At 29.0% G+C, this 23,281-nt stretch overlaps 1 protein-coding gene across 1 annotated transcript; it reads right to left on the bottom strand.

Annotated features, from left to right (window-relative positions):
• Nucleotides 1–1,219: 1,219 nt before the first annotated feature.
• On the bottom strand, nucleotides 1,220–17,242 carry LOC124939324 (homeobox protein 2-like). Its single transcript, XM_047479808.1, has 7 exons — nucleotides 17,225–17,242; nucleotides 17,055–17,124; nucleotides 16,189–16,962; nucleotides 8,049–8,282; nucleotides 7,303–7,379; nucleotides 2,124–2,193; nucleotides 1,220–2,031 (listed from the first exon to the last, which is right to left on the bottom strand). Exons 1-7 carry the CDS (start codon nucleotides 17,240–17,242, stop codon nucleotides 1,220–1,222), a joined length of 2,055 nt encoding a protein of 684 aa, XP_047335764.1.
• Nucleotides 17,243–23,281: the final 6,039 nt, after the last annotated feature.

Here is a 23,281-nt window from a genome sequence, read left to right as displayed (position 1 = left end):
ATGTTATTGTTTAACAAAAATAAAATTGTATATATAATAACACTTAAGTATAAATATATTTGTAGTTTTAAAATAAGAATTTTATGGTGTTGACATAAAAAAGATGGTTCAATATTATTTTTTAATAGACATTTCACATATATTTTAATTAATATTTTGACTTTTAATATATAATAAACTGTTTTTGAAATTTTTGAGAGGATATAGTAAAAGCTGAAATAATTATGTACAAAAGAGAAAAATACTAACATATTTTCCTCAAATACTATTTTTGCCAATTTAAGATAGTGTGATAATTCACATGAAAAAATAAATAAATTAAATTAATAGAACGAAAAAAACTAAAATTTTGAATAAATGACCATATTTGTATTATTTTATTTTAGTTTTATTTTAAAAAAAAAGTTTCTATAAAGAAAAATTATAATATATTTGAAATTAGATAACTTTATAAAATATTAATAAAAATGGAAATATGAAAAAATATATATACACAATATTAAAATTTCTCAAACTTATATATTTAATATGTATAGTGTCTAACAATTATAATACTATAAAATTTATGTCAAACACAATTTAATGGTAAATTTTATGTAATAAAATTTAAATAATTATTAATTTTTTATAATTCACGTGTAATGATGTAAATAAAAGAAATGAAACTTAAAAGTGTTAAGTTTTATATAACAAAATTTAATTAAAGTGAAAATTTATGTTTATTATATTTGATTAAATATATTTAAATTATTAAATATAGCAACCGTTAATATATATAATTAATATATAATTAATATATATAATTAATATATTATATAGTGTGATTTATTTATTTTATATAAAAATTTTGATTTATTTTTATATATTTGATCGTTTGCATTGCACAGAAATCATGCTAACTAAATTTATAATATCATATACAATTTGTAATAATTAATAATTATGACTAAAATAAAAATGGAATTGACAAATCTAAATTATCATAAAATTGTAAAATAAAATATTAAAAACATAATAAATCAAAATTAGCTTATGAAATTATAAATAGAATAAATCTGCGTAGAAATCAAAATTAATTTAAATCCATAAAAACAAATAAATCCCAAAAATAATAAAGCATCAAAATTCAAAACTAAACTCAATCAAACATAAAATTCAAAATTAACTTATCATCCTTAAAAAAAATAAACCCCAAAATAACATAGATATGAAACGAATCTCACATAATAAAGCAACCATCTTGGTCCCCATTGTTGTTGTCCCCATTGTTGTTGTTCCCATTGTTGTTGTTCCCGTTGTTGTTGTACCCATTGTTGTTGTTCCCATTGTTGTTGTTATAATTGCCAAAATCCATGTTATTATAGGGTTGTGTGATATCAGATAGATATCCAGAACCCATGTTATTGGTGGGTGGCATATCATTCGATTGATATCCATATTGATATCCAGAACCCATGTTATTGGTGGGTGGCATATCATTCGATTGATATCCATATTGATATCCAGAACCAATATTATTTGTGGGTGGCATATCATTCAATTGATATCCAGAACCCATGTTATTGGTGGGTTGCATAGATCCAGATCCATAATAATAATTTGGTCCGGTCGGATACTCTATTTGGAGTGATGGATAATAATTGGGTAGAGGCTGAGACTCAAGTATTGGTGGAAAGTAATTGGAGGGATATTGAGGTTGAGGTGGGTAATAATCAGTGGAGTATTGAGTCGGGTTGTAGTCGGGAAAAGGGGTGGGTTGAGGTGAATCTTGTGGCGGTAAATTCAAATTTATCGAATGATTTGGATTAGGACCAGGAAAATCAGTATTTCTATATTCACTAGGAGAAGAAGATCCATCAGAAGCATGACCAGAATTCGGTTTAGCGTTGAGCGGCCTCAATTTAGTGTAATTAACTACTTTTCCTTTTATTTTCATAGTCTTGGAAATATATTCCTTCAATTCCTTTGGTTTCATTGTCGTAGTTACCCGTATAGAGCCATCATTTCCCAAAATATCTGTATCGGATATCTCTACAAAATCATCCAAAAATAAAATATTGCTAATCAATTTTATTAAATTCATACAAATATGAAAAAGAGAAACAAAAAAATTATAAAGTTACCTTGGACTAATAATAATCTTGATTGAAACTCTGAATTGCATCTCCAAGCATCTTTAAGTTTGAAAACAACCTTTTTTTTATGATAAATTAAAATGAATTCAAGTAAAATAAATATTGAATAGAAAATAATCTTAGTAAAAAAAGTTTGTAAATATTGATAGTTATCTTACCCGATAAGTAGAAGGCATTGCTAAAACTAAAATTAGAATAATAAAGATGAAAGACAATTAAAAGAAAACATGTGTATTTATAACATAGAAAGACATTATTTTATATGGAATGTGCAATATTTTGAAATAAGGAATTATATATATTTATTTTATAATTTTATAATTATTTTTTAAAATAAAATCTTTATAAATATTTTAGATTGTCTAACTTTTAAGTTATTTTATTAGGTTCTATATATAAAATTTATATTATATTATATGATAAAAAAAATTAAAAATCTAATTTGTCTTTTTCATATATTAAAATATATGATATTATTTAATTATTTATTATCTATATAGTATATAAATATAATAGTTTTAATAATCAAATTTATAAATAGTTTCAAATATATATATTTTTTTTTAGTAATATGATAATTTTATTTAAGTCAACCTTTATAAATATTTATTATCTATTTGAATTTTCAATTCTTATCTATAAAAGTAAAACTTGAATAAAATAATTATAGGGCACAAATTAAAATAAATTTTAGATTCAGATAATTATTATTATTACTATTATTATTAAAATAGAGTTTATTTAATATTTGCAAAGGTAAAATATTTTGTATTTAACCTCAATATCAATTATAATATTACTTTTAATAAGTATTATGTACACAAATAAATTTATAACATCCTTCCTTAATTATTTATAAATATTCTATAAAATTACTTTAAGAACTAATTGTTAATTTGGAGAAATTGACAATTAAAATTTAGATCTAATTATATTTGACATTAGATTATATTTAGAATTTTATTTTACTTCTAAAATTAAAGTATATTACCTACAATAAATTTACACATATACTATCCTTTCTTAAAATTCACAATTCAAAAAACATAAATATATTATATTATATATATATTAATATTATTTAATATATATATATATATATATATCTATATACATATATATATATATATATTTTATATATAAAAGAGAGGGAATTAAAGATTCGCCTACATTAATATTTCAGTTAATTACAGTATATTACTTCTAAAGTTGGAGAGGGTATTTTATTTTACTTCTAAAATTAGAGTATATTACCTACAATAAATTTACACATATATTATCATTTCTTAAAATTCATAATTCAAAAAACATAAATTTATTATATTATATATATATATATATAATAATATTATTTAATATATATATAGGAGGGATAGAGGAGGAAATTATATATTTAATATATATATAATTCCAATTAGAATCAATTAGAAGGTATAAAGATAATATTAATGTTAATAACAAAGTCTTAAGTCATCCAACTCATTTATTGACACATTTAATATCCTTTCTTAAATTTACAATTAAAAAACATAAATATATTATATTATATTATATTATATATATATATATATATTATAATAATATTATTTAATATATATATATATATATAATTCTAATTAGAATTTGTCCATAAATATATTATATTATATAATATTATATATATTATATAATAATATTATTTAATATATATATATATAAATTCAATTATAAGGTGCAATTGGATATGATGACTTGACATAAAGATAAAATATATTAACGAAGATCTTTCAATGAAAAGTTTAAAGGCTTTTTTTCTGAGCCTCAAAATGTAACTCGCAAGTGACGAATTTCAACCTTTTACAAATGGAAAGACATCTTATAGCATTTAGTTTGTTATTTTTATCCCTTTTAATGTCCTCCAACAATTTGTATGGATAAAAGTAACTTAATTCTTTCAATTTTAATCCTTGGGTCAAAAAAATTCGGGAATTTGATTGACATGTTTTTCAAGTAATTGATTGACAAGTTAAAAGAGTTGTGGCATACCGGTGTGATGACTTACGACGCGGGTCGTAAAGTATATTTTAATATGCTTGCAGCTATGTTATGGACAATTAATAATTTTCCAGCATGTGCAAATTTATCTGGATGGAGTACGAAGGAAAAACTTGCACGTCCGTGTTGTAATAAAAATATAGCTTCGATCAGATTGGTACACACCCATAAAGAGTGTTAATAAGTTAAGACCGACACCTGATCTTTTGTCTGTAACTGAAATATTAATGCAGACAAAAAATTTGAAAGACATCTATTTGACTAAATATCATCCTAAAAGAATAAGATTTCTCATCAATAAACTGGTACAAGTTCAACACCGAGAAGCATGACATAAGGTTAACCACACAAAATAGTGGTGTCTTAGTAATTAGCAACAATAGGGGCGAGACACTAAATTACTACGGAGTACTCACAAATATCTTAGAAGTTCAGTACTTTTGTGATAACCGAGTAATTTTTTTTAAGTGTAGATGGTTTGATGTACATTTCAAGAACCGTGGTATAAAAGTATATAAGTTTGGGTTTATAAGTGTTAATGTGAACATGACATTGAGAACTCAGTTTCTTGATCCGATTGTAATGGCAAGTCAAGCACAACAGGTTTTTTACGCTACGGATATGGCATCTAGACCTGGATGGAAAATTGTCACAAAAATAAATTCCCGTTATTCGAACATATATTGGTTAATTTGGGTCAAATAGAATAGGAACGCCTATATAAAATTTGAACTTTATTTTTCTAACAGATATCATGGAACATGAGGGACGAGTTACACGACAAGACATATTGAGATAGATAGACGAGCTCTAAGCTTGTAACGATGTAGACATACTTTCTAGTGATCCTCTGGTCTTTATCGGATCACTTCCGAACATTGAGGGACTGGAGGATCTGGATCCCACCATTCCCGAGGAGTACATAGCAGTCACCACAGAGGAGACCAAGACAAGTTGTTAATTAGAACTTATAAGTGATATTTAAATAATTATATAAATTTTAACAATTGTCGTTTTATTATCACTAGTAAAAAATGACAAATGGCGACCATCTTCACCAATTAATTGTAAACCAATAAGTATTAACATAATAATACTGATTGGTTTTCTACCAAACGGTATTATTATGTTAATACCGATTGGTGTTACAACCAATCGGTACATTCCCAATAATACTTCCAATTGGTAGAAAAATCAATCGATATAGCCCTAAAAAAACTAGGAAAAAAAGGCGGCAATTTTGTCGGCAAATTTCCGTTCTTAACCAATGACCAATATGATTTGAAGCTTCCTTTGTAACTCCCGGAACTTCTTGCCACTTTTTTAGTCATATTAAAACTAATCGGTATTTTTAAGCCATGGTACCGATTAGTTTAAATACCCGATTTAATTAGAAAATATAGTTTCTCCTCTCTCTCTCTGTTATCCTCTGTCTCCCCGTCTAGCCATTCACGATCATAGAATAATCTCATCTCTATGTGTTCAATTGAAAGGAAGTAGCTGAATATGATCGTGTATCAATCACTTCAGAGAGAGAAGAACATAATCTGGTTGTTGATTTGATTCTCTTCTCTCTATACTTTTAATTCTCTTCCATTACGTTCTAAACAATCTAGAGTTTTTCGTTCGAAGTTCGATTTGGAGAAAAAGAAATGTGAAGAGAGAAGACAAGACATCAGTGTCTTCTATCTATGTAGAAGTCTCATATCTTTTGATAGAGAAATCTATAATAATGGCACATGTTTAACAATCCAGAAATAGACAAGCTATAACAAAGGCCTAACAATTCTTTTTCCCCTTCTATATAATCAAATAGGCAACTAATTCAATTGAGCATCAAACAATCAAAGAAACAGAGAGCAAGACACTAAGATATTACGTGGAAAACCCAAATTAGGTAAAAAAAAAACACGGGTCACTTCGACCACTTAAATCATCAACTATATCAAATGGGTATACAATGTTGTTCAATACAAGTCTAGAGGTAATCTAATAAAAGTTATCAATTAACCTCATCCTAACTTGTCATTCACATACATTATCATCATCACTAAAGATGGCTAACCAAATGGAGAAGGGATAAAGGAAATTAGAAGAAGAAAATACTGTTTTAATGGAGGAATTGTTGCTTCAATGGAGGAAGAGGAAGAGAGAATCAAAAACCAAAATTGCTATGTTTTTTTCTTTAATTAAATATGTCCTAATGGGCTTTATTAATTTGTCAGGCCCAGCTGCCAAATGAGCTGACCAACAAATCTCCCCCGTCGGCGCAACTTCGCGGGCTCCAATAAACCCACTCTCTCCCGACAATCTAAAACTTGTCCTTAGGCAAGGACTTCGTAAACATATCGACATCATTCTAACTTGTATGAATCTTCTACAAGTTTAGCTCTTTTTCCTCAAACACATCACGTATCTAATGATATCTCATGTCGATGTGTTTGGATCTCGAATGAAAAGCTGAATTCTTTGAGAGATGAATGGCACTTTGACTGTCGCAAAACAAAATGAACTTTTATTGCTTTTGGCCCAACTCTTGTAGGAACTTCTTCATCCGTAACACATCTTTACATGCCTCGGTAGCTACAATATACTCAGCTTCTGTAGTAGACAAAGCAACACACTTTTGTAACCTTGAATGTCACGAAACAGCACCACCTGCAAAGGTAACCAAAAAACCTGATACAAATTTTCTTGAATCAACATCACCCGCCATATCAGAATCTGTAAAGCATTCCAAAATAGGAGTATCACTTCCGAAGCATAAATGTGCTTTCGAAGAGCCTCGAAGATATCTGAGAATCCACTTAACAGCCAACCAATGTTCTTCTCCCGGGTTGGAGAGATACTGACTAACAACACCAACTGTGTGTGCTATGTCCGGTCTTGTACATACCATGGCATATATAAGACTACCAACTGTGGAGGCATAAAGTACATTCTTCATTTCATCTTTCTCTTTCTCACTTGTAGGATATTGTTTAGAACTCAACTTGAAATGACCTACAAGTGAAACTGAAACCGGTTTTGCATTTTTCATTGTAAACCTCTCAAGTACCTTCTCAATGTACTTCTCCTGTGATAGCCAAAGTGTTCTGTTCTTTTTGTCTCTTGTGATTTTCATGCCTAGGACCTGCTTCACTGAACCCAAATCCTTCATCACAAAAGACTTGTTCAAATCCCTTTTAAGCTTCTCAATTTCTGCAATAACTTGCCCAATAATCAACATATCATCAACATAGAGAATAAGAATAACATAATCATCAACACCGTATCTCTTGATAAAATACAATGATCAGAAGTAGTCTTACTGTACCCATTTGCTTCCATGAAGGAGTCAAATTTCCTGTACCATTGTCTAGGCACTTGCTTGAGCCCATACAAGCTTTTACTCAACCTGCAAACAAGATCTTCTTTACCTTTAACTTTGAAACCCTCAGGTTGTTCCATATAGATCTCTTCCTCCAAGTCAGCATGGAGAAATGCAGTCTTCACATCTAGTTGTTCAATATCCAAATCTTGACTAGAATCCAATACTAACACAACTCTCATGGATAACCTCTTCACAACCGGTGAGAAAATCTCTTCAAAATCAATCCCCTTTTTTCTGTCCAAAGCCCTTCACAACCAGTCTTTCTTTGTATTGAGGTTGTGAGCTATTCTCTTGATGTTTCAACTTGAATACCCACTTGTTCTTCAAAGTCTCCTTTCCTTTCGGAAGTTTCACCAAGTCATAAGTCTCGTTCTCTTGCAAGGAATGTATATCTTCTTGCATTGCCACCGACCACTTGTTCTTGTTTTCATGAGACAATACTTATTGATAGGTTTTTTAATCTCCCCCGTCAGTCAACATCACATACTCATAGGGAGGATACCTACTAGAATGTTGTCGTTGCCTACTAGATCTTCTAATATGTTGATCATCGGATGGCTTTAGAGAACTATCATCATCTTGTTCAGCTTCCTCTATTGGCTCAACATCAACTAGAGCAGTCTCATGAACCTCAACTTGGGAATTTTCCACATCATTGGGCTGTGATTGTGGTGTACGAATCCTACCATTATCGGGCAATACTTTCTCCGTAGACTTCGGGTTTTCTTTTTTCTCAAAGTCTTCAATGGTCTGATCTTCAAAGAATACAACATATCTGCTTCTAATGAGTTTCTTGTTAACCGGATCCCAACATTGGTACCTAAATTCTTCGTGGCCATACTCAATAAAGATACACTATCTCGTCTTGCTATCAAGCTTAGCTCTCTCATTTCGAGGAACATGAACAAACACTTTACAATCAAAAACTATCAAGTGATCATAAGAGACATATTTACATCTCCAAACTCTTTCAGGAACGTCGCCATCTAAAGGACTTAAGGATGAAAGATTTATCAGATCAACCGCTGTCTTCATTGCCTCTCCCCAAAAGGATTTTGGCAACTTAGCATGAGACAACATACACAAAATTCTCTCATTGATAGATCTGTTCATCCTCTCTGCGACTCCATTCTGTTGAGGTGTTTTTGGAATAGTCTTCAAAAGCTTGATCCCATGTCTTTTATAGTATTCCACAAATGGTCCTCTGTATTCGCCACCATTGTCCGAACGAACACATTTAAATTTCTTCCCAGTTTCTCTCTCCACTACAGCGTGAAAGACTTGAAGTAATCCAATGCTTGATCCTTAGTCTTAAAGCAATAGGCCCACACCTTTCTTGATCAATCATCGATAAAAGTGATGTAATAATGAGCACCACCTAAAGTCAAGGAGTCCATAGAACATATGTTTGTGTGAACCATATCTAGAATATTGGGCTTCCTAGATATAGAGAAACTTTTGAAGAAACTCTATGTTGCTTACCAACTAAGCAATTTGTGCATGTATTCAAATATGTGGAATTTAATCCCTGAAGATGGATTGTCTTGGAGAGAACTCGCATGTCATTCTGACTTAAGTGACCAAGTCGCTTATGCCAAAGTTGTGCTGAACAATCATTAACTGCATTTGCTTCTACCCCGTAAAACTTAGTCTTTGTCACATAAAGAGAATCGACTTTCTTTCCTTTAGCTATCATCAAAGACCCCTTAGTGAGTTTCCATTTTCCTTCACCAAAGTAACTATGATAGCCCTCATCATCAATAATACATGTAGAGATCAAATTCATCCGAATATCGAGAACATGTGGAACAATCTTCAAAAGTAACTTGCACAAAGTGTTAGTATCCAAACATACATCTCCTTTTCCAACAATCTTACACGTAACATGGTTTCCCAACGTCACTGAACCAAACTATCCACTAGTGTAAGAAGCAAATATATCACAATGATTGGTGACATGATAAGAAGCACCCGAGTCTACCACTCATTGTGTATCTTGAGAAACAAGGTTGATATTATCATTGTCGTAAACAATATCGATGTTGTTACCACCCACATCTGCAACCTTACTAATTATGTCTTGCTTATTCTCCTTTTATTCCCTCTTCAAAGATCTGCACTGATACTTCTTGTGTCCTGGCTTGCCACAATGACAACAGGTCATCTCTTTTCTCGAGCTAGATGTTCCCCGTGACCTGTCTGAACTGCCACTACGATTCTTTGGAGTTTTACTTTTACTTTTACCCCTTCTCATCGATCACGAAACCTGGCTTGGAGTCGAGAAGCCCTATTCTTTTCTTTTAGTCTCTCATTCAACACGCTCTCTTTCATCATTTTCAAAGTGAGCTTACCTTGTGGAACAGAATTGGTAATTGAAACCACAAGTGTCTCCCAACTATCAGGCATGAAATTAATCAAACACATAGCATGAAAGCTCATCATCAAATTTCATTCCTATCGCAGCCAACCTCATTTAGAATCCCTTGAAAACATTTAGATGCTCGGACATAGAAGACTCATCTTGATATTTCAACGAGCAAAGGTTCCTAAATAGAAATGCTCTGTTTTGAGTGTTGTTCTTCTCATACAGCTCACTCAAAATAGTCCACACTTTATGAGCATTAACCTTAGTAGCCACATGCTGATACACACTGTTGTTAACCCATTGCCTGATTTTACCAATTACCTTTCTGTTCAGCTTCTTTCAATCTGCATCTGTCATAGCCTCTGGTTTGCCTTTATCACCCAAAATAGTGTCTTCATAATCATAATTACACAATAAGTCCTCCATCTGTGACTTCCAGATTGTGTAATTGATAGTTGTGAGTTTGATCATCGTGTCATTACTACTCAACGATTCTTCCATTTGAATTATACAAGAATCATCACCAAACGAACTCAGATCTGATACCACTTGTTGGAGAAATCGAATAATAGCACTTGTTTAACAATCTAGAAATAAACAAGCTACAAAAAATGTCTAACAATTCTTTTTCCCCTTCTATATAATCAAATAGGCATACAATTCAATTGAGCATCAAACAATCAAACAATCAAAAAAACAGAAAGCAAGACACCAAGATTTTACGTGGAAAACCCAAATTAGGTAAAAACTACATGACACTTCGGCCACTTAAATCATTCACTATATCAAATGGGTATACAATGTTGTTCAATACAACCCTAAAGGTAATCTAATAAAATTTATCAATTAACCTCATCTTAACTTGTCATTCACATACATTATCATCATCACTAAAGATGGCTAACCAAATGAAGAAGGGATAAAGGAAATTAGAAAAAGAACTTATTGCTTAAATGAAGAAATTGTTGTTTGAATGGAGGAAGAGGGAGAGAGAACCAAAACCAAAACTATTGTGTTTTTTTTTTTCTTTAATTAAATATGCCCTAATGAACTTTATTAATTTGTGAGCTGACCCAACATCTTTTTCCTATAAAATATGTACTAATTGATCTTCTTCCATGTGCAAGCTCAACTCAAGGCCTCTGATTCAACACCTTACAGACTTATATGTTGAATCTACAATGATTTATCTCAAATAGTCGAAAGGATCTTGCAGGATATGGAAGTCTCTTCAACGTTAGATTCCGATTGTTCCAGGAACTCCTCTCTCTCCAACACAAACTAAACATGCGCTTCGTGACTATCTCTCGAAGCAAACGACATAGCGAGAATATCTCCGCGTCCAGATCTGAGAAACTCAATCTGAATCCAATATCGATCGTGGTTCGTATAGTTCCGTCAGTAATCGAAATAAGTTCGTTAATACATGTCTGTAGGCAATGGAAAAGTAGGACAAATTGTTTTGGCTGCCGCAGCAAATCACCTTACTCATGTTTCTCTAGATCTTGGAGGAAATTGACCAACTTTTATTGATTCAGATATCGATTTGAAGGTGTTGTAATTATAAATCCTTTCTCCCGAGATTTAATTAATTTCATGTATTAATCAACAGATCAGTGTGTTCTTTTGGTGACTACAAGGCATATCATTGCTAGAAAGTGGGGATTAAATAGTGGGCAAACATCATTTCTTCTGATCTTTATATAAAAAAAATATTATTTGCTCCTAAAATTGGTGAGAGTCGTGTTTTATTTATTTTAAAAAGAATATGCTGATCAAACTATATTAATTTTTGTTTCTCCAGATTGATGCTTTGAAAAGTGAGTTGAATAAATTATTTGGAAGCGATCCTTTGAAATCTAAAGTTATGTCTGGCATTCTATATAACTAATCCAAAGACAAGTCATTTCAGCTTATTTGTTTTCGAATAACAAGGAGCTTGAAGGAGGAGTTTATTGGAAATGTAATCAGCTGGAGTTTAGTGATCAATTATGTTTGGTCTTCATTTGTCAAGGCCTAGCTATTTCAATTACTGCAGATTGAGGTTTTATTAACTTATCAAAATTTGGTTTCCTTATTGTGTCATTAAAAACAGTATTCATTATATAATATCTATCAAAATTTGGTTTCTTCATGTATTTGGTTTAGTGATCAGTTCAGTCACCATGGCAATCTTATCTTTTAGCAAACTTTCAAATATTATTAAAATGATAAATGGTATTATTAAAATGTATGTTAAATATCTTGCTAGAAAAATTTAATTATAATTAATATTTTTATTTAGTTTTTTTGAAAAAAAGGTCTATATATATCGATTGGTTAAATACTAATCAGTGTTACCCTATTCCGATTGGTTTAAATACAAATCGGTATTACCTATACTGAGTGGATAGAGTCCATCGTCATGTCTTAAATTTTATTACCGAGAGAGCTTCTAGCGATTAGTGATGATCGGATTACATCCAATCGGTATTACCCTATACCAATTGACAATCAAGGTATTACTGATCGGTTTACCGACCGGTATAAACCCTTTTTTTACTAGCGTGTTATTTTGCAGATCTTCATCGAGGAGGAAAGGACGGGGAAAGAACAAAAACATGCTATTGGGAAATTGCCAACTAGGCAGAAGATGTGATTAGAGTTTAGAGAGGTGGATGGGAAATCAAATTGTGATAACGCCACCTATTGGTCTAAACGTATTGGCACCATTATCTAGGATCCCATGGTGGTGTCACATAGGGGTGTAAACGAGTCGAGACGAGCTTGAACTAGCCTTGACTCGAGTTCGGCATGAGTCATTTTTTATTGGCTCAACTTGAGCCCGAGCTCGTTCGAGCTTTCAATATTGAGCTCGAACTCGGCTCGAAAGGCTCGGAAGACTCGAATTTAAATATATTTATATATTAATTTCTTATATTAAAAAAAACCTAAATTATTATCCATCAATCACCAATTCACCACACAAATATTTCAAATTCCTAGTTACATATTAATAAAAAAAAATCATAAATCAAAATATAGTAAATCAAACATAAAGTTTCAACAACATTCGTCATGCGTGTTCATCTCAAATTTCAGTAACATGCTTGTTCATCCCAATCACAAATTCTCGATCATACATAATGTATTACTGTATATACATTCATTAACATAAAGTTATAATATACTCAAATATAATAATAATATAATAATTGTACTAGAAAAACACAATAAACAAATAAAAAAAACTAAAAATAGAATCTATTAAATTTATTTTGAAAAATACTAATACTTTATAGCGAAATAAAAATAGTTTTATATCTTATAAAATATAATACAATGCATATATTAAATAATATTATAGAATAATTATATTTTTATTTTAAAAAATTATGTTCCTTAATTAAATTATTGTTAAATCTATTTATTTTCTTATAAGTATTATATAAAAATATTATTCTGGTATATCTTGATATCAAAATATTGAAAATCTCATACCTTTTATGTACCAATAATTTTGGTATTAGTATCATAAGCAATAAGTCCATAGATAAACTTATGGGTATGTTTCAAATTTTGAATAAAAAATAAAGTATAATAAAAAAATATATATATGATTAGGCACGAAAAAGATAGACAAGTCATCAAGCGAGTTTTACTTAAGCTCGAATTTGGCTCGAATCTTAAACGAGCTGGATCGAGCTCCGCTCGAATTTGATTTTAACCGAACTCGAATCAAGCTTTGATCGAGCGGTTCACGAGTGGCTCATGAGCGGCTCGGCTCATTACACCTCTAGTGCCACATCGTCTAGTACATTGGTCTAATTTGTCTAATGTCAAGTTAGACTATATATGACAGTACATCACCGTGAGTTTGATAGTTTTAACGTGTTATCTTATAATTGAAGCCTTCATAATCCTAAAATCTGTTGTTATTTTCAGAATCTGTTCGAGGTCGTGCCCCCATCCCATTGACACCTACGTAACGAGTTATAGAGATGTCACATGTGAAGAAAATATAGGATAATTGGAGATGTAAGAACCACGAGGACTACATCAAACCGCATCGAGAAACGACCAGCTAAACCGAGCAAACCCTCTTAATAAATTCAACCACTCAGATTGGAATTATCTGTTGGACCATCACTACTTCACAAATGAATTTAAGGTATAGTAGTCATTTTTAATTCATTATATGTTTAATCGACTATAACTAACAACTATCTTATAATTGCAGAGGAAGAGTGAGACCAATGCCAGCAACAGAACTAATGTCAATGTTGCGGGACGAGGTGGAGTAGATGCACGAGGCATTTGAACGTGCGATGGAAGAGATTCTCGCAGAACAAGATGCTCTAGGGGAACAAATCACTATGATTATATCTAGGATGTCTCCCCCTCCAAATCAGTAGTAGTATATACATTGATTGATATTTTTGTATTAATACGATTTGAGATATTTGTAATAATACGAATTGATTTTTAATTTCAAATTATCTTTTTGTTAATCGTAGTTGAACAAGATATAAAATAGGTTGCTCTCAGCCAAAAATATGTCAACAACTCTAAAGGATTATCAATGACGGCAAATGAGGATCGACCGTCACCGATATTATTAACTATCGGTGACGGTTAATAAGGACAGTTAACAATATCAGCGAAGGCGAATATAGACCATTGTTGTTAATATTAAAAATATAAGCGATGTCGAATAGAGATTATCGTCACTTATAATAAACAATATCAGCGACGGCACTAATACTCATAATTTTTTGGGAAGATGTTTTCAGCAGCGTTACAACTATTAGGGACGATATAATATAATTTTAAATATTTTAGAATGTTAGTTCTAAATTATTTTATTACATTATTATTTTATAATATAACTAAAACAAGATTCTAGTTTTTCTCCTATATTTATTAAAATGCAAATTATTTGGGCGGCTCTCGAATTACTCCGATCGGTCAATTTTAGCTCTCAAATTAATTTTCGAAATAATTCGCCCTTTCAACTTTTAGAAATGTCACCAATAACCCTTTCGTCAACTTTGCTTAAGCTTAAATTTTTTTTATATATATATTATCTTAATCTTATTTTTTATATTTATATATATATTATTAAATCTCTTATATATAATATTATATATATATATATCTTTTATTATTAATTTTTATATTTATATAATTATTAAATCTCTTTTATATATATATATATATATATATATATATATATATATATATATATATATATATATATATATATATATATATATAAATTTATATAATTTATAGAATATATATTTTAAAAAATAATTTGAAAGGTTAAAAATATTGATAACCTTCAACGTACTCATTTTAGCAATTAAATTATTTTTTAAAATATATATTATATAAATTAATTAAATATAATATATATAAATTATATATATATATATATTTATTATATAAATTATTTTAAATTTTATTTTATATAGATATAGATAAAAATAAATAATATATATATAATATTATATATAAAGCGGTTTAATAATTATATATATAAAATATAAGGTTAAAGATAATATATAAAAAATAATATTTTAAGCTTAAGTCGTTATATTTTATTAAAAGTTGAAAGGGTGATTTGTTTCAAAAATTAATTTGAGAGTCAAAGTGAGCGATCGAAATAATTAAAGGGCCCCAAGGTAATTTGCCCTTTATTAAAATATATGTTATTATCTATTAAAATATATTATATTAATTATTTATTATGAATATTATATTATATAAATCTTATAGTTAACAATCAAATTTATATGTATTTAATCATTTGAATCAACTTATATTTGATAATAAAACAATGAATAATAATATATAAATATATATATATATTTTTTAAATAAATATTAAAAATTAAAGTTTATATAAATTAATTGACATATATAATATCCTTTCTTAAATCCTCTATTTACTTTGTAGAAAAAGTTCACGGATTAAATTTATAATAAAGTAATACCACATACAATTTGCAATAATTATGGCTAAAATTAGAATGGAAATGACAAATCTAAATTATCATAAATTTGTAAAATGAAATATTATAAAAAAAAAAAAATCAAAATTAACTTATGAAATTATAAATAGAATAAATCTGCATAAAAATCAAAATTAACTTAAATCCATAAAAACAAATAAATCCCAAAAATAATATAGCATCAAAATTCAAAACTAAACTCAATCAAACATAAAATTCAAAATTAACTTATTATCCTTAAAAAAAAATAAACCCCAAAATAACATATATATGAAACGAATCTCACATAATAAAGCAACCATCTTGGTCCCCATTGTTATTGTTCCCATTGTTGTTGTACCCATTGTTGTTGTTGTACCCATTGTTGTTGTTCCACTGTTGTTGTTGTTCTCATTGTTGTTGTTGTTATAATTGCCAAAATCCATGTTATTATAGGGTTGTATGATATCAGATAGATATCCAGAACCCATGTTATTGGTGGGTGGCATATCATTTGATTGATATCCATATTGATATCCAGAACCCATATTATTTGTGGGTGGCATATCATTCGATTGATATCCAGAACCCATGTTATTGGTAGGTTGCATAGATCCTGATCCATAATAATAATTGGGTCCAGTCGGATACTCTATTTGGAGTGGTGGATAATAAATGGGTTGAGGCTGAGGCTCAATTGGTGGAAAGTAATTGGAGGGATATTGAGGTTGAGGTGGGTAATAATCAGTGGAGTATTGAGTCGGGTTGTAGTCAGGAAAAGGATACGAACCGTCATTCAGGGTGGGTTGAGGTGAATCTCGTGGCGGTAAATTCAAATTTATCGAATGATTTGGATTAGGACCAGGAAAATCAGTATTTCTATATTCACTAGGAGAAGAAGATCCATCAGAAGCATGACCAGAATTCGGTTTAGCGTTGAGCGGCCTCAATTTAGTGTAATTAACTACTTTTCCCTTTATTTTCATAGTCTTGGAAATATATTCCTTCAATTTCTTTGGTTTCATTGTCGTAGTTACCCGTATAGAGCCATCATTTCCCAAAATATCTGTATCCGATATCTCTACAAAATCATCCAAAAATAAAATATTGTTAATCAATCGTATTAAATTCATACAAATATGAAAAAGAGAAACAAATAAATGATGAAGTTACCTTGGACTAATAATAATCTTGATTGAAACTCTGAATCGCATCTCCAAGCATCTTTAAGTTTGAAAACAACCTTTTTTTTATGATAAATTAAAATGAATTCAAGTAAAATAAATATTGAATAGAAAATAATCTTAGTAAAAAAAATTTGTAAATATTGATAGTTATCTTACCCGATAAGTAGAAGGCATTGTTAAAACTACAAATTAGAATAACAAATATGATAGACAATTAAAAGAAAACATGTATATTTATAACATAGAAAGACATTATTTTATATGGAAGGTGCAATATTTTGAAATAAGGAATTATATATATTTATTTTAAAATTTTATAATTATTTTTTAAAATAAAATCTTTGTAAATATTTTAGATTGTCCACCTTTTAAATTATTTTATTAGGTTCTATATATAAAATTTATATTATATTCTATGATAAAAAAAATTAAAAATCTAATTTTTCTTTTTCATATATTAAAATATATGATATTATTTAATTATTTATTATCTATATAGTATATAAATATTATAGTTTTAATAATCAAATTTATAAATACTTTCAAATATATATTTTTTTTAGTAATATGATAATTTTATTTAAGTCAACCTTTATAAATATTTATTATCTATTTGAATTTTCAATTCTTATCTATAAAAGTAAAACTTGAATAAAATAATTATAGGGCATAAATTAAAATAAATTTTAGATTCAGTTAACCATTATTATTACTATTGTTATTAAAATAGAGTTTATTTAATATTTGCAAAGGTAAAATATTTTGTATTTAACCTCAATATCAATTATAATATTACTTTTAATAAGTATTATGTACACAAATAAATTTATAACATCCTTCCTTAATTATTTATAAATATTCTATAAAATAACTTTAAAAACTAATTGTTAATTTAGAGAAATTGACAATTAAATTTTAGATCTAATTATATTTGACATTAGATTATATTTAGAATTTTATTTTACTTCTAAAATTAAAGTATATTACCTACAATAAATTTACACATATACTATCCTTTCTTAAAATTCAAAAAACATAAATATATTATATTATATTATATATATATATATATATATATATATATATAAGAGAGGGAATTAAAGATTTGCCTACATTAATATTTAATATTTAAGTTAATTAAAGTATATTCCTTCTAAAGTTGGAGAGGGAATTTTAATTTACTTTTAAAATTAAAGTATATTACCTACAATAAATTTACACATATATTATCCTTTCTTAAAATTCATAATTCAAAAAACATAAATTTATTATAGTGTATATATATATATAATAATATTATTTAATATATATAGGAGGATAGGGGAAGGAATTATATATTTAATATATATATAATTCCAATTAGAAGGTATAAAGATAATATTAATGTTGATAACAAAGTCATAAGTCATTCAATTCATTTATTGACACATCTAATATCTTTTTTAAATTTACAATTAAAAAATATAAATATATTATATTATATAATATTATATAGATATATTATATAATAATATTATTTAATATATATATATATAAGTCTAATTAGAAGGTGTAAATGTGTAATTTGCCCATAAATATATTATATATATATATATATATATCTATATATATATATATATATATATATATATATATATATATATATATATATATATATATATATAATATATATATATATATATATATATATAATGACAGAGATCTTTCAATGAAAAGTTTAAAGACTTTTTTTCGAGCCTCGAAATGTAATTCGCAAGTGACGAATTTCAACCCTTTACAAATGGAAAGGCATCTTATAGCATTTAGTTTGTTATTATTATCTCTTTTAACGTTCTCCTACAATTTGTATGGATAAAAGTAACTTAATTCTTTCAACTTTAATCCTTGGGTTAAAAAGATTTGGGGATTCAATTGACGTGTTTTTCAAATAATTGATTGACAAGTTAAAAGAGTTGTGGCATACCGGTCGTAAAGAATATTTTAATATGTTTGCAGCTATGTTATATACAATTAATAATTTTCCAGAATATGCAAATTTATCTAGATGGAGTACGAAGAAAAAACTTGCACGTCTGTGTTGTAATAAGAATATAGTTTCGCTCAGATTGGTACACACCCATAAAGAGTGTTACATGTGTCAACGTAGATTTTCTTCCACCTAATCATCGTTGGCGTGGGGAAAGAGATTTTCTTGAAGTAATACTGAGTTAAGATCGACACCTGATCTTTTGTCTATAACTGAAATATTACTGCAGGCGAAAAATTTGAAAGACATCTGTTTGACTAAATATCATCCTAAAAGAGTAAGATTTCTCGGGTACAAATTCAACACCGAGAAACGTGAAAAAATCTTAACCACACAAAATAGTGATGTCTTAGTAATTAGCAACAATAGGGGAGTGACAATAAATTACTACGACTACGAAGTACTCACAAATATCATAAAAGTTCAGTACTTTGGTGATAACCGAGTAATTTTTTTAAGTGTAGATGGTTTGATTACATTTCAAGAGCCGTGGTATAAAAGTATATAAGTTTGGGTTTATAAGTGTTAATGTGAACATGACATTGAGAACTCAGTTTCTTGATCCGATTGTAATGGCAAGTCAAGCACAACAGGTTTTTTACGCTACGGATATGGCATCTAGACCTGGATGGAAAATTGTCACAAAAATAAATTCCTGTTATTCGAACATATATTGGTTAATTTGGGTCAAATAGAATAAGAACGCCTATATAAAATTTAAACTTTATTTTTCTAACAGATATCATGGAACATGAGGGACGAGTTACACGACAAGACATATTGTGATAGATAGACGAGCTCCAAACTTGTAACAATGTCAACATACTGTCCAGTGATCCTCTGACCTTTATGGGATCACTTCCGAACATTGAAGGACTGGAGGATCTGGATTCCACCTTTCCCGAGGAGTACGTAGCCGCCACCACGGAGGAGACCAAGACAAGTTATTAATTAGAACTTATAAGTGATATTTAAATAATTATATAAATTTTAATAATTGCTGTTTTATTATCACTAGTAAAAAAATGACAAATGACGACCATCAGTATTAATATAATAATATTGATTGGTTTTCTACCCAACGGTATTATTGTGTTAATACCTATTGGTGTTACAACCAATCGGTAAAGTCCCAATAATACTTCTGATTGGCCGATTGGGTAGAAAAATCAATCGATATAGCCCTAAAAAAAGGCAGTAATTTTGCCGGCAAATTCCCGTTCTTAACCCATGACCAATATGACTCGAAGCTTCTTTTGTAACTCCCGGAACTTCTTGCCACTTTTTTAGTCATATTAAAACCAATCGGTATTTTTAAGCCATGGTACCGATTAGTTTAAATACCCAATTTAATTAGCAAATATAGTTTCTCCTCGGTCTCCCCCCGTCTAGCCAGGATCATAGAAGAATCTCATCTCTATGTGTTCAATTTGAAGGAAGTAGCTGAATCTGATCGTGTATCAATAGCTTCAGAGAGAGAGAAGAACATCATCCGGTTGTTGACTTGATTCTCTTTCTCTCGATACTTTTAATTCTCTTCCATTAACGTTCTAAACAATCTAGAGTTTTTCGTTCGAAGTTCGATTTGGAGAAAAAGAAATGTGAAGAGAGAAGACAAGACATCGGTGTTTGCTCCCAGGGTAGAATGTTAAAACAATAAAAATTTATATGTATGTGTCAGGTATTAAATTTTATGTAGTCCATTTGGCATTGGAATGAAACGATAATGGAGAGGTCAGGTGTTCAAACCCTGCCTCTCCCCTGATTTTTTATAATAATTTTAATTTTTTTTATTATATTTTAAAATTTAATATAATTTATAATTATACTCTTTCTAATATAATTTATATGCATTAATAATCTATACATTAATAATTTATAATTTTTTTTCTCTAAATGTCTATTCACTTGATAATATATTTTTATCATGATGATTTTGTAATTTTATTATTATTTATATATATATATTTTTTTTTATATTCTCATATAATTAGCTTCACTTATTATACTTTCATATTTTCTTTATTTATAGTTAGTTTTTTTTATTTAAAACTTAATTAATTTAACTTTTTACATTTTTAAACTTAATTTTTCTTCAACTATATAGTTTTAAATTTATAAATTTCTTTTTAAATGAAATATTCTTATCTTTGATTAAATTTTATATATTTATTTTATTTTAGTAAGATATTCATGGAACAATTTGATTAATGTTTTTATTTATTACCCGTATTAGTGTAACTAGCATTTAGCCTGTGCATTTGCACGAGTATAATATAAAAAACCGTGAAGAAAAATTACGGATAACATTTTTAATTTTATTTTTAACTGTTTTAAGTTTATGGGATAGTCAACCCACAATCCGACCCAAGTATCAATTTACTCAAAATATATATATATATATATATATATATTAAGTTAAAAAGTTGAACTTATATTAATGTTAAAACATCCCGCGTTAATCAAATTTGGTGTTGAATTTAAAATATAAAATCTTAGTAACCTAGTTCGTTAAAAGATTGTACTTGTTTTGTTAGGTTGTAAGTTCGAAACATACCTCTAGCATTTTTTATTTTATTTTTAACTGTTTTAAGTTTATGGGTGGGTCAACCCACAATCCGACCCAAGTATCCAAATTAACCACAGCTCTCGACCCGGCAATCCAGACATTTTAAAAATTAAGCATCATTATATATATATATATATATATATATATATAATATTTTTCGGCCCAATGAAAAAAAAAATCCTGGATTCGTCCTTGCATATCTTCTTCCTATAAAATACGTACTAATTGATCTTCTTCCATGTACAAGCTCAACTCAAGGCCTTCATTCATTATCGGACTACCGACGTTGAGGTAACTACTTCTCAAAACACCTTACAGACTTACAGTATGTTAATCGAAGGATCTTGCAGGATATGGAAGTCTCTTCGACGTTAGTATTCCGATTGTTCTAGGAACTCACTCCTCTCTCCAACACAAACCAAACATGCGCTTCGTGACTATCTCTCAATCTGCATCCAATATCGATTGTAGTTCGTATAGTTCTGTCAGTAAGCGAAATAAGCTCGTTAATACTTGTCTGTAGGCAATGGAAAAGTATGACAAAAATTGTTATGGCTTCCGCAGCAAAGCACCTTACTCATGTTTCTCTAGAGCTTGGAGGAAAATGACCAACTTTTATTGATTCAGATATGATTTGAAGGTGTTGTAATTATAAATCCTTTCTCCCGAGATTTAATTAATTTCATGTATTAATCAACAGATCAGTATGTTGTTTTGGTGACTACAAGGCATATCATTGCTAGAAAGTGGGGCAAACATGCATTTCTTCTGATCATTTATATACAAAAAAATTATTTGCTCCTAAAATTGGTGAGAGTCGTGTTTTATTTATTTTAAAAAGAATATGCTGATCAAACTATATTAATTTTTGTTTCTCCAGATTGATGCTTTGAAAAGTGAGTTGAATAAATTATTTGGGAGCGATCCTTTGAAATCTAAAGATATGTCTCGCATTGTGAATGACAAACATTTTGCTCGGTTGAGAAGGTTGTTGGAGGATGATAAGGTTTCTGGAAACATAGTTCATGGGGGTGAACTAGATGAAAAGAACATGTAAGTCAAATTATGATTTTTTATTTTTCGCTTATTCATATGTTTGGCTTGTTTGTTGTAAGTTGTAACAGAAAGATATCTCCTACGATTTTACTAGATGTCCCTGATGATTCTCTAATCATGAATGAAGAGACATTTGTTCCTCTACTCCCAATTATCACGGGGTAAAAGAGTTTGTTTTTGTTGTGTTTAACTTTTTATATATGTATATATAGCTCTGTCATACATATGTTTGGTTGTAGATTGAGTCTGCAAGAGGTATTCTATATAACTAATCCAAAGGACAAGCCATTGGCAGCTTATTTGTTTTCGAATAACAAGGAGCTGAAGGAGGAGTTCATTAGAAATCTATCAGCTGGAAGTTTAGTGATCAATTATGTTGGTCTTCATTTTTCAAGGCCTAGCTAATTTCAATTACTACTGCATATTGAGGTTTTATTAACTTATCAAAATTTGGTTTCTTATTGTGTCATTAAAAACAGTATTCATTTATATAATATCTATCCAAATTTGGTTTCTTCATGTATTTGGTTTAGTGATCAGTTCAGTCACCATGGCAATCTTA

The sequence above is a fragment of the Impatiens glandulifera genome, chromosome 5 (genome assembly GCF_907164915.1).
Source record: "Impatiens glandulifera chromosome 5, dImpGla2.1, whole genome shotgun sequence".
NCBI lineage: Eukaryota > Viridiplantae > Streptophyta > Magnoliopsida > Ericales > Balsaminaceae > Impatiens > Impatiens glandulifera.
The sequence above is the reverse complement of the archived record's forward strand: the minus strand, read 5'-3'. Positions and strand labels throughout refer to the sequence as shown.

Excerpts from the sequence above, each read along its gene's own strand:
- LOC124939324 (XM_047479808.1), bottom strand. Across the intron at positions 8,283-16,188 it reads CAAGATGGTTGCTTTATTAT|ACTTTGAGAAAAAAGAAAAC; the intron begins GTGAGATTCGTT and ends AGACCATTGAAG. Across the intron at positions 2,032-2,123 it reads AAGATTATTATTAGTCCAAG|AGATATCCGATACAGATATT; the intron begins GTAACTTTATAA and ends ATGATTTTGTAG.